This window comes from Poecilia formosa, unplaced genomic scaffold (assembly GCF_000485575.1).
Source record: "Poecilia formosa unplaced genomic scaffold, Poecilia_formosa-5.1.2 Scaffold308, whole genome shotgun sequence".
Classification (NCBI taxonomy): Eukaryota; Metazoa; Chordata; class Actinopteri; order Cyprinodontiformes; family Poeciliidae; genus Poecilia; species Poecilia formosa.
Window position 1 is genome coordinate 121,167 of NW_006800247.1, and position 18,636 is coordinate 139,802.

The 18,636-nt window shown below is 36.4% G+C and overlaps 1 protein-coding gene across 3 annotated transcripts; it reads left to right on the forward strand.

Annotated features, from left to right (window-relative positions):
- The first annotated feature begins 238 nt into the window (after positions 1–238).
- LOC103152329 (uncharacterized) lies at positions 239–18,272 on the forward strand. 3 transcript variants are annotated; one of them, XM_016661055.1, is made up of 14 exons: positions 239–501; positions 4,978–5,292; positions 6,138–6,431; positions 7,130–7,435; positions 8,034–8,144; positions 10,497–10,658; positions 11,777–12,091; positions 12,173–12,223; positions 12,999–13,253; positions 14,139–14,486; positions 15,856–16,125; positions 16,895–16,953; positions 16,984–17,170; positions 17,987–18,272. In XM_016661055.1, exons 1-14 carry the CDS (start codon positions 450–452, stop codon positions 18,016–18,018), a joined length of 2,757 nt encoding a protein of 918 aa, XP_016516541.1. In that variant the 5' UTR covers positions 239–449; the 3' UTR covers positions 18,019–18,272. The 3 variants fall into 3 exon arrangements, with proteins under 3 accessions (XP_016516541.1, XP_016516540.1, XP_007572809.1); XM_016661054.1 differs by having other exon boundaries at positions 16,895–17,170; XM_007572747.2 differs by having other exon boundaries at positions 240–501; positions 11,861–12,091; positions 16,895–17,170.
- Positions 18,273–18,636: the final 364 nt, after the last annotated feature.

The following is an 18,636-nucleotide window of genomic DNA, read 5'->3' on the forward strand; positions in this document are numbered from 1 at the left end:
CATCACGGCCGGGACTAAACTCTGTGAAGGAGAACAGAACCTCCTTTTCTCTCCTAAATGTAACTTTTTGCTCTCTCAGAAAAGCGCTGTAGTGTCGGCTGAGTGTTTGCCCACACCAGCTCAGTGGGGATTACTCTCCGTTTGTTCACGGCAACACTGCACCAATGTCAAGCAGCCCCCCAGAAAACCTTGGACTCCGGCCCGTGTGAATTTTAAGTGACCCGTTTCCTCCACTTGTGCTTCCCCGCACATCTTTCCCCTCTTTCCTCCTTTATTTGGAGGAACGTCCACATATCAAAGGGCCTCCTTTCACTCTCTGTGAGGCCCAGGAACAATATTTCTTGTTCCTTCGGGACAATCCCGCCCACTGTCACCTCGGATCTCTATATAAGCATGAGCCTGCAGAACGGACCTGTTGATAAGAACCTGCAGTGAAGACAAGCCCGACCATGCGGTGTAAAGTCCTCGTCTTCGCTGTGCTCCTGGCTCTCATAAAGCCTGGTGAGTATTGTGTGTTATTGCACTCACAGGCCTGCATGGATAATCCGGGGCATAATCTGCGGGTTCCAGCTCAAACTGGACGTTTGTAAGAGTTTAGCAAAGTTTTGCTTCCTGTTTTAACTCTCAGAGGGAATTTATGCTTTGTAATATTGTGATCATGCAATATTAAAGTGGTGTACATTCATGCATAATGATGATAAAGTAGAAAAATGTAGATTTATTTCTTTAAATTATGTCAATTTAATGCTTACACTGCAAAAACACAACATTTTACCAAGAATTATTGGCCTAGTTTCTAATCCGAATATCTTAATGCACTTCAAATAAGACAAACTAACTTAAAAAGTAACTTTTCAGCACAATATAGAGGTTTGTTTTAAGTCAATATGATGATAAATTACTAGTTCTGTTGGCAGATTATTAACAAATCAAATGTTATTTTTATGGCACATTTAAGCAACAGTTCAGTTCAAAATGTTTTGTCATAGGAACATAAAAAAATCAACAAATCAACTACCACTTTTTCATCAATATTAAGCAGTTATTTACTTAACATAAACCTATATATCTTGCTGAAAAGTTACTTTTAAGATAGTTTGTCTTATTTTAAGTGAACTAAAATATTTGTTCTAGAAACTAGACCAAAATTACTTGGTACAATTTTGTGTTTTTGCAGTGCATCAGCACCAATATTGCAGTTTTTGCAATAAGTACTGCCATTATTTACTTATTTATGATCTGATAATGCTGATAAAAAGAGGTCAAGGAAGTGGGAAAAATGTCAAAAAAGCATAAAAAGAGTCTCTAAGTAAGGCACTGTAACACTTTATGTTAATTTTTATCCACATGTTCCCTGGTGAAACATGATGTCTGCTGTGTTTTTATGAAATGATTGTCTAGTGTGGCCGACTCTTCCTGCTGCAGGATAAGTAGAACATTAAAACTGAATTATTTCAAGAATAAAAATGTAGCTTTTTAAAAAATCTTCACTAAAACAATTCATAGAACAATATAACTGCTTCGGGGTAAAATGTCCTTCAGCATTTATTGGAAATCCTAGCAAAGGTGTGGAAAATAAATGAATACTGTAGTGCAGTATCTCAACTGAAAAGAAAATTAAGAAAAATGCAAGTTTTAATGCAACAAAAGTTGTTCAGCAAAAATATCCTACATGAAGAAATAATAAAAAAAAAATCAGTTACTGTGAAAAATGAAACCAGACGAAGACGCGACTTTATCCTGCACTGCAGAAAATATAAATCTTAACAAGTTTTTTAATCTAGTTCCTAGTTCAAATATATTATTACATTAGTAATCTTCCTAAAAAAAACTTTTCTATACCATCACAAACATTTACATATGGAGTTTTTGCAGAGCACTACTTGGGCTTTGACTAGGTCAAATGAGATCAAGATTGAGCTTTTCAGCAACAAAACACTCCAGGTGGGTGAGGTGTGAAACAAAAACACCTTTAAGTATGGTAGGCAACCTATGATGCTGTGGGCTTGTTTCACCTCCAGAGGCCTTGCTGAACATGTTAAATAAAAACAAATTGGTCACAGATTGGAATCTGAAAACAGGTTGTTCTACACAAACATTACCAAGTATTTTTGTTCTATGTTCTGGTGCAAATACCTTAGTTCACAAGAAATAAGATCAAACAAATTCACAAGCAACTTTTCAGCTAGATAAAAGAGCTTTTTTTAATTTCCATAATATCGATTAAAAAATACTTGTTCCACTGGCAGATTATTTCACTTATAATATGGGGAAAATATCATGTTACAAGTGAAATAATCTGCCAGTGGAACTAGAACTAGGTTGCTAGGTAACGGGCTGAATTTAGCTGGGGTTGCTAGGTAACGGGCTGAATTTAGCTGGGGTTGCTAGGTAACGGCCCCACTGGAACTAGAACTTTTTCCACCGATATTAAGGAGTTGATTACTTAAATCAATCTTGCCAAAAAGGTTTCCAGTGAGTAAGTTTTGTCTTATTTCAAGTTTAAGATTTTTACACTGGAAACTAGAACAAAAATGTTTTGTGTTTTTGCAGTGCACCAATTTAAAACAAATGACTCCCCAGACGGAAACACTGCAAAAACACAGATATTACCAACTATTTCTGGTCTAGTTTCTACTGTAAATATCTTAGTACACTCAAAATAAGACCAAACAAACTTACAAGTAACTTTTCAGCAAGAAAATAAGAGCTGGATTTAATTCAAAAATCTCTTATATTGATGAAAAAGTTCTAGTTCCACTGGCGCCGTTACCTAGCAACCCCAGCCAAGCTCAGCCTGTTACCTAGCAACCCAATTCTAGTTCCACTTCCAGATTATTTCACTTGTAACATGGGGAAAATATCTTGCTGTAGGTAAAATAATCTGTAAGTGGAACTAATACATTTTCATGAAGTAAAATTGACTTAAGCTAAAAAAGCTCCAGTTGTGCCTCAGTGTGGAAAATAACTTTCTCAACATGATTGATTGCAGCTGAGGTTGAAATTACTTCACCTTATTTGCACTTATGAGCAACAAAAAGGCGTCGTTCAGTCCTAAAGGCTCGTCTGTCACACTTTGCTGGAGGTGAAACATAAACACTTCAGTGTGGAAAGTTTCGTGTAACTTGGTGCTGTATCTGCATGCAAGTATTTATTGTGCAGGTTACTAATTAAGCCGATTAGAAGACTTTATATTTACACCGATTCATTGAGAATGGGTTATACTGCGATTACTGATTTACCTTTAGAGAGGAAAAGAATGAAACTAAAACACTAGAGTCTGGAGACGAGCGATGAATAAAATAAAAATCGACCTATCTGCGTTTAACTCCAGGTTCAAAGACTGATATGATTTAAAAATTGTTTGAATTTGATGTTGCTTTCAAATGCACAGAGAATTTTTCATTCCAGGAAGAAAATTAAATAATTTCCTATGAGTTTTGTAACTTCCTTCTTCCTTCTTCTGCTGCAGAGAATATTGCAAGAAACATATGAAATAAAATACAAACATTTGCATCTCAGTTAACTAGAATACCATCCAAGTTAATTTTCAGTTATTAAATTTAAAATGTGAAACTGATATATAATCTTTGTTGTAGTTTTAAAGAATTTGATTTAATTTTAGAAAATTACAAACTTGAGAAAAATAAGTTGTGTCACAAAGGCCACTGTTAGAGAAACTGAATGTGAACAGGGTGGTGTTCTTAAGCATTCTGAAGGAAAGTTGAGTGGAAGGAAAAAGTTTGGCGGATAAACTGAGCCTTTGTTCAGTTTATTCTGAACAAAGGTTAAACTGAACATAAAGCACATTTAGGAGTTTTGGGGAGACCCAAAAGGCCTGGACCGCAGCTGGAGTTGGTGATGCAGGAACCTGCACACATGGACTGAAACTGTCACATTACTTGAGTTAGGCCACTCCTGACCCACAGGGAGCATCAAACGCTTCTTACCTGAGACAAACAGGACAACCAACCGTCTTTTGTTTTTGTTTATGCTGTGATCTGTGTTTTCTGTCATTTATTTTGAGGTTTTTCTGTGTTTATTAGCCTGTTCCCCTGTGAGTCCCTGCTTCCCTGTTGATTGCTCCCAGCTGTGTCTCATTTCTTTAATTTAGTATTTAGTATTGTATTTAGTATTTAGTCTGTATTTAGTCCCACCTGTTGTCTTTGTCTCTTGTCGGATCCTCGTCATGTTGCGTCTTGCTCCCTGTTGTTCTGTTGGACTAGCATTGAACCATCATCTTCATCCTGGCCTGCTTGCGTCCTCCCTCACCTCACCAAAACCCCCCAGTCATGACAGTTTACTTATTATTACTACTCTTATTTTAACATTATACATACATTTTTTTCTTGTATTATTTTTCTTTTCTTTTAATAAATAACCAAACTCTTATTGTTTTTGTGCAGCACTTTGGTGCAGTTTTAAACCTACATAAATAAATTTAATATTGACAAGGACTACCCATTAATAAAATATATTTAGATAAAATATATTTTATTTAAGTCACTTTAGTTTTATGTAATATTGTAACTTTATGGATTTTTTTCCCTCTCATTCATTTTCCATTCACATACTCAGATGCTACAGCCAACCTCTTAAGTAATGACGTCTTGCAGTTTACCCTCATTATTGGTTTTATGTAATATTTTTACTTCCTATAATTTTTCTCCTTCCACTCAACTTTCCATACTCAGATACTACAGTCAACCATTTAAGCAACAACCTCCTTTTTATTGGTTTTATGTAATATTCTAACTTGATGGATCTTTTTCCTTCCACTTAACTTTCCAGATACTCTTCTTGTTTATTTCTTTTAGGTGATATTCAAGCTTTCAGATAAACTGAATTTTTTGTTTCATTACCTCCAAGTTATAATAAAATTAACAACTTAAATGCATCACTCTGTGAAATTATCGACATGAGTTTTGCTTTTTGAATGAACTTCACTGAGATGTGCTTCTGTTTGCTCTGCTTCAGTGTCTGCTGATGAAATCGAGGCGAACCCAAACACAAATGCGACGCTCCCCTGCAGCTTCTCCCCACCAGGAGACAAAATGGACGTCTCTCTGATCAGAGTCGACTGGACGAGAGAAAACACGACTGTCGCCTCCTTCGATGGAGCAGAAGAAGAAATAAAGGAGGGATTCAGCTGGGATCCCTCCAATTTCACCAATGGGGATTTTTCCATCTCCATCCTCAGCGCCAGCTTCAGTCTGCAGGGGGTTTATAAATGCACAGTCAGCTACAACTCTACAGACCTGCTCTCTAGAAATGTTACATTCAGTATTCTAGGTATGTTATAGTTTACTTGTTTCTAATGGATTCATTCTGTAAAACTAAAGTAAAAATTTAAAGTCTACAACGGCATATTACAGATTTTGTGGTTAGAAAAAGGGAGTATATCTCTGCCGAAAGAGCTCAGAAATTTTGAGATGTCAGAAATTTTCTAGAAAAATATTGAGATTTTTATACAACAATCATAAATTTGTAAGAAAAAAATTAGAAAGTTTGAGATTAACCTCAGAAATTTCTAGAAACAACATGGAAATTTCTGAGATTCAAAAGTCAAAAATTTAATAGAAAGAAACTATTCAGCGTTTGAAATGTCAAGTTTTCCAGAAATAAAATTTATATTTTCAAGCTACTGGTAATAAATGTACGAGGGGAAAAATGTGACATTTGGAGATCAAGAAATTAAAATTAAAGAAAGAAAAAGAAAAGTAAAAAAAAAGAAATTTCTGAGCTCCAAAAGTCGAAGTTTTGCTAGAAATAACTCAGAAATTTTTAGATTAATCGCAGAAAATTTCTAGAAAAATCTTGGAAATTTTCTGGCTCAAAAAATCCAGAAATTGTGAGAAATAAATCAGAAATTTTTCATGAAAAACTAGGACATTTCTGAACTCCAAAAGTTGAAAATTTGTGGGGGAAAAAACCTCAGAATTTTTTAGATTAATTTAATATATTTTCAAAAAAAAAAAAAAAAAAGAAACTTTTCTGAGCTTCAAAATGTCAACTTTTGGAAAAAATTTCTTAACTTTTTGACAGAAATGTACTCTTTTTGTTTTTTTCTATCTACCTTGGCCCTGATGCTCCATTGTGACAGTCTGCTTCCTTTCTCTGTTGTTTCTGCTCTTTAGCGCCCCCTTCAGTCTCCGTGCCTCAGAAGTGGGTTCTGTTAGAAAAAGAGAGCCAGCTTGAGTGCCATGCCAGAGGCTTCTACCCGCCGCCGGTGTTTTTCTCCTGGACCAGAGAAGAAGAAGTGATCCAGCCGGCCCTGCGGGTGGAAGGCGAGCCGAGTCCGGATGGATTCTACACGGCGGTGAACAACCTGACCTTTTACCCGTCCAAAGAGGACCAGAACGTGACCTTTAGCTGCCAGGTGTCACACAGAGGCAGCACCAAGGAGCTGGACTTCCGGCTCAGTGTCACCCGTGAGTTTGTTTTCAACAGAAAAATGCTCTGTGGCCTGAGACTTAGCATGAAAATCTCATTATGACAGAGTATTAGGATCACAGTACCGTTTTATACATTTTCAAGAAAAACTTGAGAATTTCTGAGTTTAAAAAAATCAAAAATTTGCTAGAAAAACACTGAAATTTTTAGATTAATTTCAGACATAATTCAGAACTCCAAAAATTAAAAATTTTAAATAAATAATAACTTTAAAATTTCTGACTTTGAAAAGTTAAGAATCCTCCCAGAAAAAAGAAGATTTTTTTTTTTTTTAAATTTTGAGTTTCAATAGTAAAAAAAAAAATACTTTTGGAAAATTTCTCAGTTCGGAAAGTCAAAATTTTCAACAGTTGAAATTTGCCATCATTTTAAACTCAGAGATTTTCAGATTTTTCCTAAAAATTTCTTTTTAGATTAATCTCAAAATTTCTAGAAATTTTTACTTTTTCAACTGTTTTTAAAAAATGTAGATTAATCTAAAATTATATGTTTTTTTTTTTCTTGCAACTTTTGAACTTTTAGAGCTCAGAAATTATTTATTTTTTTCTAGAAAATTTCTGAGATAATTCTAAATTTTTTGGTTTATTGGCATTTTTACCAACAATAGCCTTAACACACCGCTGCATCTGATTTAAATTAATTTGAGTCTGAAGATTTTTCTTGCTTGTCTTCTCAGGTCTCCCTGCTGTCAGATTGTCCGTAGTTCAGACTCGCTCCACCAACGCTCCTCTTACTCTTTACTGCGATGTGGAGCATTTCTACCCAGAGGACGTGTCCGTGTCCTGGTTCCAGAACGGCACGGCACTCCCAGAACCCCCGGCCACGGATCAGAACCTGGACCGGACCTACAGCACCAGGCGGTATTTCACGTTGAGCCCGGAGCAGAGGCGGAGGCGCGGCACGGTGGAGTGTGCAGTGAACCAGCCGGGGGCGGTGGATCCAACCAGAACATCAGCAGATCTAGACATGCTGGACCCTCAGGGTAAGAGCTCAACATGCTGGTCTACACTGCAAAAACACAAAGTCTTACCAAGTCGCTTTAATCTAGTTCTAACTGCAAATATCTTAGTACTCTTGAAATAAGATTAAACTAAGTTACAAGTGACTTTTCAGGAAAATATAGCAGCTTGTTTTAAGTAGATAATTCTCATAAGACATTTTCACACATTATAAGTGAAAAAATCTCGTAGTAGAATTAGTTTTTTATTTTTATTTTATTTTCACAGATTATTTACTTAAACTTCTGCTGAAAAGCTACTTTGAATCCAGTTTTGTCTTATTTCAAGTCAGATATTTGCACAAGAAACTAGACAAAATATTTGCTAAGATTTTGTGTTTTTGCAGTGTAGGAAGACAGTAAATAATTTATTTTCCATCTTTGTCGATTCTAAGATGTGATAGTTTTTTTTTTATTTTCTGAGAATCTCTGGGCTTGTAAATGCTTTCTCGTATCTGATTAAATAAGATATCTTCTTCTGATATCTTGAGCTGCTTGAAATGTGGATTTTTTAAAGTGTATTTTAGTTTTTGCTGTTTTTGTTCTTCTTCATTAAGTTTTTCCTTTTTTTTCCCTCTGCCAGATGAAGCTCCTGTGTTGACGAAGTCAGCCAAAGCGTCCGTGGCCATGATGTGTATCTCTATTGTGTTGGTCTTCCTGCTTTGCTTCGGCTTTTCCTGGAGGAGGAGAGACGGTGAGTCAGAGCCTGAGATGCAGAAAGTTTAAAGGGGATCTTTTACTCAAAATTATCATTTTTCAGTTTCTTGTTCTTTCATTTGTGTCTCTGCTGCTTCTAAAAACGACCCAAGTACTTAAAAAACCATCCAGCTGTTTTATTGGCAATAACTTAATCTTTTTTTGTTTCAAAAACCTCCCGACTGTTAAGTCACATTCAACTGGGCCGTTACCTAGCAACCCCAGCAAAGCCAAGACCTGTTACCTAGCAACCCAATCTGAACTCCAGAACATTTTGAGAGTTTTGTTGGTGACTTATCATCTAGAAACCACTTGTTGGTGACTCTGGAGGAGCTGCAGAGATCCATAGCTCAGGTGGGAGAATGAGTGGATAGGTAAAATGTGCAGCACAAATCTGACATTTATGGAAGGGCTAAATACAGATACGACCCTAAACAGCCAGAGACATGATAGGATGGTTTAGATTGAAGCATAGTCATGTGTTAGAATGGCCTACTCAAAGTCCAGACCTATATTGAGTTGAGAATCTATGGAAAGACTTAAAAATTGGTGTTTACAGTCAGTCTGACTGGGCCTGACTGAAGGAAGAAATATGTCAGTCTTTGGATGTGAAAACTCATGACATATAAAAACATGTCACAGTTTGCATGTATCCTGTCCAATCTGCATCACAATCAAGTTCAACTTTGTGTTGGTTTACCACAGAAAAGTTTTTTTTTAAGTGTTTTTGGTTACCTCATGATGAAATGTAAAAACTGTTAAAGGTCTGTTTTGAGTGGGACATTATGGACTTAGTGAGTACTGTATCTTTATGTGGCCTTTTCAAGGCTAAAACGTTTTAAAAACTGGGTAAAACAAATAATCCATGAGTTTATCTTCTAAAAGGTTAGACACACAGTCAGGCGCTACAAAAACACTAAATTTTACCATGTATTAATTTCTAGTTCCAGATGCAAATATCTTGAAATAAGACAGAACCAACTTACCAGTCATTTTCAGCATCATGAAGAAGTCTGTTTTAAGTCATTAATTCCTTAATGTTGATGACAAAGTTTTGGTTAAATTAGCAGATTATTTTACTTAAACCAAGACATTTTATCCAAGTTATAGGTGAAATAATCTGCTGGTGGAACTTAAACTTTTTTCATATTTACATTAATCTCAACCAAAAATAATTAGTAAGATTTTCTGTTTTTGCAGCGTAGGAAGAGAGCTGATCATTTATTTTCTATTTTCATGGATTTTATCAACAATATGTCTCACATTAGCAGAAATAATAGAACAAAAACACAAAAAAGTAAAAAAGAGTATATAATCACATTTTCTGCAAAAACTAAACATATTTTAGGTCAGTCATTTGTTGTCTTTATTTAGTCCATAAAATATTTTAAAATTATAACGGATTTTCTTTATTTTATGAGAAAATATCTTTTTCAAAATATAACAAAAATGCTTCAAAATGAGGGAGAATTTTTTTTTTCCTGCAAATGACAGATTAAATCCCATTTGCATCGCTGCAGCAGCGTGTTCACACATTCACTCAGGAAATGTCACGAAGCCGCATCCTAAACAGGCCAGCTTAAAAATAAAAACATTTATTCTACTGACTCTGCTTTTAGCTCTAAGTGAGTTAATTTCTGAGAAACAGGTTCAGTCATGTTGGCATTTCCTTCACCTTCTGAACAGAAACATATATTTTGTTGATCTAAAGACAGTTTTAGTTTTTTATCAAGCAGATAAAAAAAATGTAAAAAGTGTAAAAAGTTTATTTATGTTGTGATTACTTGCTGAAAGCAGAAATTCAAAAAGAGCAACGGTTTCTTAAAGAGACAGAGGCCCAATTTCACAAAGCCAACATTCCTTTTAAGTCATAATTGATATATAGGGCATTTTTATCAATCAGTCAAGTTTATTTTTTGACTGATTCAGCACCAAGACTGTTCAAAATGTTTTACATGATAAAAACACAAAAATAACTGAAGCATCACATTTTGTTAACTGCCATTGTTACACATGAGGATGTTGATTAATGTTTCTTTTATTATGTTTCAAAAGCAACTTTAAACAGGAGGGGTTTCAGTCTGGATTCAAAGGAACTCAGTGTTTCAGCTGTTTTGCAGTTTTCTGGAAGTTTTTTCCAGATTTGTGTTGCATAATAAAATTATTTAATTGTGCTATAATAATCAAGTAATTGTCATGTGGCTGGAAAACCCATAATAAAATTATTTTGGCCCTCATTGCAAAACGTTTGGACGCCGCTGGGTTAGAGGTCAAATTTAGGGGAAGGCCAGATGAAGGAACTGTTTATTTTTTTCTAACGCTTTCATTTCCTCTGCCTCACCTGCCACAGAGAAACAGAAGTCGCTCACTGTGTCAGGAATCATCCTGCCGCCGCGCATCATCGCCGGCCAAAAGGGGCGGGTGAGCGTGAGCATCGAGGGCCGGCGCGTGGACCGGGTCCAGACCAGGTGGTTCCTCAACGACACCGCCATCAATGACACCTCGCTCACAGGTTGGGACACTTCAGATGCAGCAGGTTTCATCAAACTGAGCTAAACTTGGATTGAATGACAGGAAAAAATTAGTTTTTTTCTTAATGTAAATACAGGAAAAGTAAGAAAATGTAAGTGAAATGTTGTGTATTTTAGATTGTTGACAGGAAAATGGATGAGTGCAGGTCAAAAGGTTGATCTGGGATTCTAGAGAGAAGAAATACCAGACCATTTCTGCATCATCCAGCACTGCAAACGGTTTAGTTTCTACTGCAAATATCTTAGTACACTTGAGATAAAACAAAACTAACTTACAAGTAACTTTTCAGCAAATTATAGGAGCTTGCTTCAAGTTAGCAATTCCTTGATATTGACTAAAAACAAGTAGTTATAAGTGAAATAATCTGCCATTGCAACAAGACATATTACCCATATTCATCCATATTATGAGTTAAAATGTCTTGTTCCACAGGCAGATTATTTCATTTATAGCTCATAATTTTGAAGAATTACCTACTTAAAACAAGCTCATATTTATTGAAGAAAAGTTTCTTGTAAGTTAGTTTAGTCTTATTTCAAGTACTAATAAAATTACATGGAAGAAAGTCCATAAAATTACAAGAATAAAGTCATAAACCTACAAAAAAGTAGTTATAGAATTACACGAACAAGATAATAAAATTACTAGAATAGTGTTATAAGATTACAAGAAAAAAGTTGTAAAATTACAAGAATAAAGTCATAATAGAATAAACTCGTACAAGAATGAAACCGAAATAATACGAGAATAAAGTTGTGGTATTTCAAGTCATTGAATAGTATAACTTTATTATCATACAACTTCATTCTTCAAAATAAGTAATAATATTATTTTTCTCATTATATTATTACTTTGTTCTTGTGGTTTTATAACTTTATTCTCATCATTTTATTTTATTGTTTTTTACTAGTATAGCCCTAGTACTGCGTCATATATTTGCACTAGAAACCAGACCAAAAACACTTGGTAAGAATTCGTGTTTTTGCAGTGCAACAACTTTTAAATAAGTGATGGTGAAATATTTGCACATCTAACTTGTAATGTTTTCTCATCAACGTCTCCATAATCCTCCCGCCTGACAACATAACATGCAAATAGAAACTTCCAGGTCTAACTTTAACTGCCTTTACACTCCGCTAACCACCATCCATCTGCCCTTCGGTCTAACTCTCACCTCCCCAGCTTCAGAGAAAGGTCCTCTGCTGACCTCCAGAGGCGAGATGGGGTACTACAAGCTGCACACGCAGGGGCCGGTCCTCTCCTCCGGGAAGGGGACCCAGCAGCTGGTTTCCGCTCTCACCTTCGTCCCGCGGATTTCTCTGCACAAGGGCGCTGTGTTTAAATGTCAGGTGTCCTATGTGGGCAAGGACAAGATTGTGGAGGAAAGAGTGTCGGAGAGGTTTACTATTCTCTGTAAGAAAGCCTGTTTTTTCTCTTCAAATACGTTAAATTTTTCTTTAGAATCTGTTTGTAACAATGCTTTTTTGTACGCAGCTGCTCCAGAGGTGTCTGAAATACAGCTGGCAGAGACAGAAAATAATCCAGGTAAATAAAATCCTCATGTAAAAATTTCTCCACATCCGTTGACATTAAAAGCACAAACTTCATTGGGACTAGAAGGAATAGTGAGTTTAGACCACAAAACACCTCAGACTGAGTCAGTAAACATCAATTTTCAGCAGTATTATGCTGTGGGAATGCTCTTAGCACAGACAAGGAAGCTGATCAAAACCAATACATGACATCCAGAGTAACTGTTTACATTTACTTAGTTTTTATTATGATGTACTTTTTACTTTCACTTGAATAGTTTTATTATGAAGTATCACTACTCTTACTTGAGTAAAACGTAATGTGAGTAACTTCACTGAATAAAGAACAAACATACTGCAACCAAAAATTCACCAGATACAGACCTGCAGTTTTTATTAAAGTGTTGTGATTTTAATATTAAAATAAATTGATTTGAAAAAATATTTATTTTTCCTGATCTTGTTATTTTGTAATTATGATACAAATTTTTTCATTTTGGTCTTTAAAATATCAAAATTTCCATATTTTGATCTGCTTGATTAGGTAATTTTTAAATATTAAGTGATTGATGTTTTGATCAGTTACTCAGCACTTGAGTTTCCTTTTTACTAAATACTTTTTTACTTTTACTTGAGTAAAAACATGGCTTCAGAGGTAAATGAATGAATCATGTCCCACTTTGTGTTTGCCTGCCAGTCCCACTAAAACACATTCAGGTTTGTGTATTAAATGTACCATCCAGTGTGTTAGTCTCCCGTGTTTTCAAAGCTGCGTCCTTTTCTTTCAGATGTCATCAACATGACAGTGCAGGCGACACATTTCCATCCGGATGTCATCACCTTCCGCTGGTTCTGTCAGGGCGGGGAGCTCAGCCCCGTGGCTTCCAAGGCCTCTTCGTCGCCTCGGCCCAATTCAGAGGGCTTCTTCTCCGCCTTCAGTCAGTGCAAACTTCCCCGCTGTGAGGTGGAGAAGGGCGCCACCAAGGTGTGGGTGAGCGTGCACCACGTCGCCCTGAAGCAACCAATCACCCGCGAGACTAGAGGTGCCCACAACAGACAACGAGCTGCGTTTCCATTTACCAAAAAATTGCGCAAACTGAAATGACGAGAAAAAAAATAACTTAATAGAAACACATCAATTTTGACAAAACTCATGTTTTGCCATAAAACGTTTTTGTGCTGGAACCATATCGAAAGACTTTTTTCACATCACATGAAACATGTGATCAACAACCGGATGTTACTACTGCCGGGAACTGCAAAGACGACAGGAAGTGGTACAAGGACGATGGTTTGTTTTTGTTTTTTCAGACAATGAGGAGCCGATTCCACCAGAGCTCTCACAGCGTCACAGTTCATAAGAAGTTGGTTGTCATTTAAATATATTAAATCCATAGCTCTTCTGTGAAATCACCAACTACAAATTCCCCAAAATTGTCCAGAAAAGTTACTTGCAAGTTAGTTTTGTCTTATTTCAAAAGTGCTGAGATATTTGCACGGTGCAGTGTTAGGGCCACGCTTAGAAAAAAAATTACAAGAATAAAGTAATAAAATTACAACTTTACTCTAGTAATATTATGAATTTATTCTTGAAATATTATGACTTTATTTTCATATTTTTTTTTATTAGCACGGCCCTTAGGAAATAACACACCAACGTCTCCTCTGATTGGCTGATGGCTGAATTATGAATATTTCTCATGTAACTGTTTACATCCATTTTAATGGCTTATAAACAAGCTTATTCACGTGATTTTAATTTAATTTCCTATTTAATGGACACACAGAAATTGCAAAATTACTTTTTTTTTCGGCATCAGCAGAATATTGACAAAGGTTTGCATACATTTGTAATGGAAACGCAGCTAATAAAAAGAAACTTTACATGTAACATATGTCACATTTCTGCAACATTTACTTCCTTTCAGGCTTCATCAAAAGGCCGTGTGTGTCTGATGTTGTCAGCTTCACTCAAGCCTCGGATCAGAGCTTCACTCTGGGATGTGAAATCACAGATTTCTACCCTCCAAACATTTCTGTCACGTGGCTGAAGCTCCGAGATGGAGAGGAGGATGACAGAGAAGAGGAGGTGATAGAGGGAGGAGAGCTGTGGGGCCCCATACAAACTGAACCCAGACTCTTCAGGGCCACAGCGACTCTGAAGAGGAAACCAATCCTGCAGGAGAAAAGGGACAGAGGAGGCGGCATTACCTGCAGAGTCCAGCATTGTTCCCTAAAGGAGCCGATAGAGAGACACTGGAGAAACGGAGACAATGGTGGGAAATATTAACATTTACAGTTATTACAGCCATATTAACACACATTAACAAATGTGACCCAAATCCGTATTTTAGCTCAAATGCAACCTATATCCAACTTCATCACTGCAGTCTGAATGACTTAATTCTACAACAGAGTTTTAGAACCAAACTAAGAAAAATGAAAAACAAAAATTAAATTATGAGTAAAAAGTTTGTAAGGGAATTACAAGTTTTATGAGAATACAGTCTTATGAGCAACAACGTATCAATATCAGAATTATTATGAAAATAAAGTCATAGTATGAGAATCAAACCGTAATATTATGACTATTCTCCTAATGCTACAACTTTAATTTTGTAATACTATGACTTTATTCTCGCAATGTTCACTTTTTTGTCATCATTTTATTTATTTGATCATTTCTTTCAAATTCAAAAGTACGTTATTGAGCCCAAAGGGAATTAAATGTTGTAACTCATATTAATTAAAAATTCTTCAGTTATTGTAAATAGTGATGACTGTTGGCAGGAAAGATCTCCTGTGGAGGTCTGTCTTATGGCAAATCTGAAGAAGCTTCTGACTATAGCTCTCAGTTTTTCTAAGACAGCCTCTCGGACAGGATGGTCAGGTTTGTCCATGGTTTTCTTGATTTCATGTAAAATCATTTCCATTATCATCTCCAGAGGTTCCACAGTTTTGCTAGAACAGAACCAGTCTTCTTTATTTATTTATGATTTAATTCCCTAATATTCTGTCATACAATTCCAACCTTTTCAGGGAAAACCCCCCCAAAAAACAGATCTGTTCGGTGTGGTAGTTCGGATATTATTTTCACAGCTTCTGCAGTCTGGAGGATCATGTCGTATTTTATCCGAATTTTACGTGATTGAGGTGAAACATGTGTCTTAATTCTGGACCAGAAAAGACTAGACGCTGTAAATCAGGACGTAAACAATGACTGAAAATTATGGTTATGAATTTATAAATCGCAGTCTCTGGCTCTGACTACACATCCAAGCAAACTTTCCTACATAAATTACAGTAAATGCTCCACAAAAAGCCATCGCTATCAATTAATCTTTCTTTTTATGATCATGTGACAACAATACTATCGGCTCTCATTGCTGAATAAACTTTCCAAATCCAAAACGGCTCAATCAACTATTACTTCCGTAAACAAAGCGCTGCTGTGTGACGTCAACGTTCTTCTTCTGCGCATGCGGGTTGCTTTAGGGCCGTTAGCCATTTATACAGAAATCTTGTTGCTGTAGCGTTTAATTAGTAGCATGTAGGGAATTATCAGCATGATGACTTGCTGTGTGAACGTAGCGTAAAGTCCTGATTCAGGATTAACATTTGACGACTTCCTTCCGTTTTCTTCAGCTTCCCCGACCATTCCGCCGTCGATTTCCGTTTGTTGGAGCAGCGAAGGCGTCGGCGTGTTCTCCATCCTGCTGAAGGGAGGTCACCCCAAGGCCAAGCTACTCTGGTCAGCGGGGGGACCGACTTTCTCTCCGTTAGTGTCCAGTGAGACAGAGGAGATCGGAGATGACGGACAGAGAGAACTGAAAAGTGTCTGCGCCCTGGAGAAGTCCGCAAACCTGCCGAGAACACCGGACAAACCGGAGAGACGCAAGAATGGCCACGCAATAAGTAAGTATATCATATCACCAGCCTAATACAATAGCCTATTCATGTTTTGCATGATTTATTTATTTTATATTTATTTATTTATTTTTGCCAAAATCACTTTTGGCACAAAAAAAGACAGGCTAATATTTTAGGATTTGATGGATTTTTTTTATACCCATAAAAAACTTTTTATGAGTATCTTTAATAAGCTGTACTTATTACTTATTTTTATTTGAGTATTTTTATTGTGAAGTATCGCTGCTCTTTCTTCAGTGAAATTTCTGGGTAATCGACCCACTGTGAGTAACTTCACTGAATGAAAAACAAGTTTGTTTCAACCAAAAATTCACCAGACATAAACCTGCAGTTTTCATAAGTTTTATAACTTGTGAAACTTTAATTGTGTTGTTAATATGACTAATTTTCATTTTGTTAGTTCATTTGGATCCCCATTCCGCAATGACAAACAATGGCTACTCTTCTTGGGGTCCAAGTCATAAACAAAACGTTTACTGCAAAAACAGTAAATGCACAATCACACCACTTTATATAGTAAAGTAATTAAGCATTATTAGAAATATAGTATACTTTCATAAATGTACAATTATAACCCAATGTAATAAAAACATTAAGCAGGGCTCTTTTCTTTTTGACCTTTAAAATATCAAAATTTTCACACAATTTTATATTGTGGTCCATCTGGTTATGTAATTTTTAAATATTAAATAATTGATGTTTTGATCAGTTCAGTAATTGAGTCACCTTTTCTGGAATGTAATTCGTCTTTCAGAAACAAAAGCGGCTGTCACAGACCCCGACACTGAAGGCATAGAATACATAGATGAGAAGGTGGACAGAGAGAAGGACAGGGACGAGGAGACGATATCCGAGTCGGAGGAGGACGAAGAGGACAGCGATAAGGAAATGGCGGGCGCCGCCGGCGCGCTTCACATCAACAAAGTCAACCTGAGGACGGGTCTGAGAGACGGCGAGAGGGAACGTCTGAGAGTGTGTGTGGAGATCACACACCCGGCACTCAAGATTCCTGTTTACCGGACGTGGACAGGTGAGACCCTCAGTAGCACACCTTTCATTTAAAGGGGCAGTGCTACGTAAAATTTACTTTATTGAGCTTTGCATCATATTATATTATTGTGTCATCAAAAACATTCCTGGAGTGTTGCCTTGATTCTTTCATGCATGTTTGAGAAATCCTTTAGTCTCCATGGCAACCATTCAGCTGTTCAAAACGCCTGGATGAACTTAGCTCTGCCTTTGAGGCACAGCTCCTCCCGCACTCAGCTCCTTCAGACTAGCCAGCAGCAATTAGCAAACACCTGGTGGAACTGCTCATCTGCTGTGGTACTTCCCAGTGAAACGCTGGTAAAAAACCTTTAAAGGGTTTAAAGAGGAACCATGTTGGGATGACTTCCTGAAGGCAGAGCTTCAGAAAGAACAGGAGTTTTTAAAGAGACAGAGACCCAATTATTGACTGAAAACAAGCTCCTATATCTTGCTGAAAAGTGACTTTTGGATTAGTTTTGTCTTATTTCAAGTTTACTAAGTTATTTTCACTAGAAACTACACCAAAAGTAGTTGGATTAAGATTTAGTGTTTTTGCAGTGCAGTGATAAAACATTAGAATGAAGCATGAGGGGGAAGCAGAGCCTCTTATTTATCTCTTCCAAATATAAGAATTTATTAAAATATTTCAACTTCCAACTAAAATATTTTATTCAACAAACTTTAAATATCAACCATAATAACGTGAAACTTTTCTACTAACAGACAAACATTTCTCAGATGAAGAAATATTTACCAGTTAAGAAAGAAACTCCCACACTCAATAGGAAGTTTGCTCATCTGTGTTTTTCTCTTTCAGAGCCCAATGAGGAAATTTCATCCTCTGCATGAAGAAGATTCGCATCTCAGCTTCCTTATTTCACATCCCTTGTAATGTATCTGATGTGATGTATTTATCTCTGAAGCTTAACAAAAATTACAGCATTCAGCTGCATCTCACATGTTTTCGCTGTTAGATGAGGGTCTATTTATATCTCCAGTCTTTTGTCTTTTACTTTCTTCTAAACTTTGTATGTTTTTCCCACAAAAGTTCCTATTTTTGTATGAATAAGCTGACAATAAAATAAAAACTAAATCATGTTGACCTGGATGTGTTTTGTTGTTTCTGCAGCTCTGGTGTTTAAAGTTATGTGAAAAAGATGTAGCCGTTACGGTTACCTGCCAAGATTAGTTCTTGTTTCAAAATATACTTCTGTTTTTTGTTTTTTTTATGCTCTGACCACAGGAGCAGCTCATTACTCATCTCTGCATAGGTGCTGCAGAGACGTGGCGTCCTTATTTACAAATTTATGTCACATTGATCACTTTTTGCACTGTTTTATTAAATGCCACTCAGTGTTGCAGGACTGTGTTTATAAATTCTGTATGACAACATTTTGGTGTAAGTTGTACTTTCGGAAGCCATGAAGCAATACTTCATGAGGCAGTGGACTTGAAACAGGAAGTGGT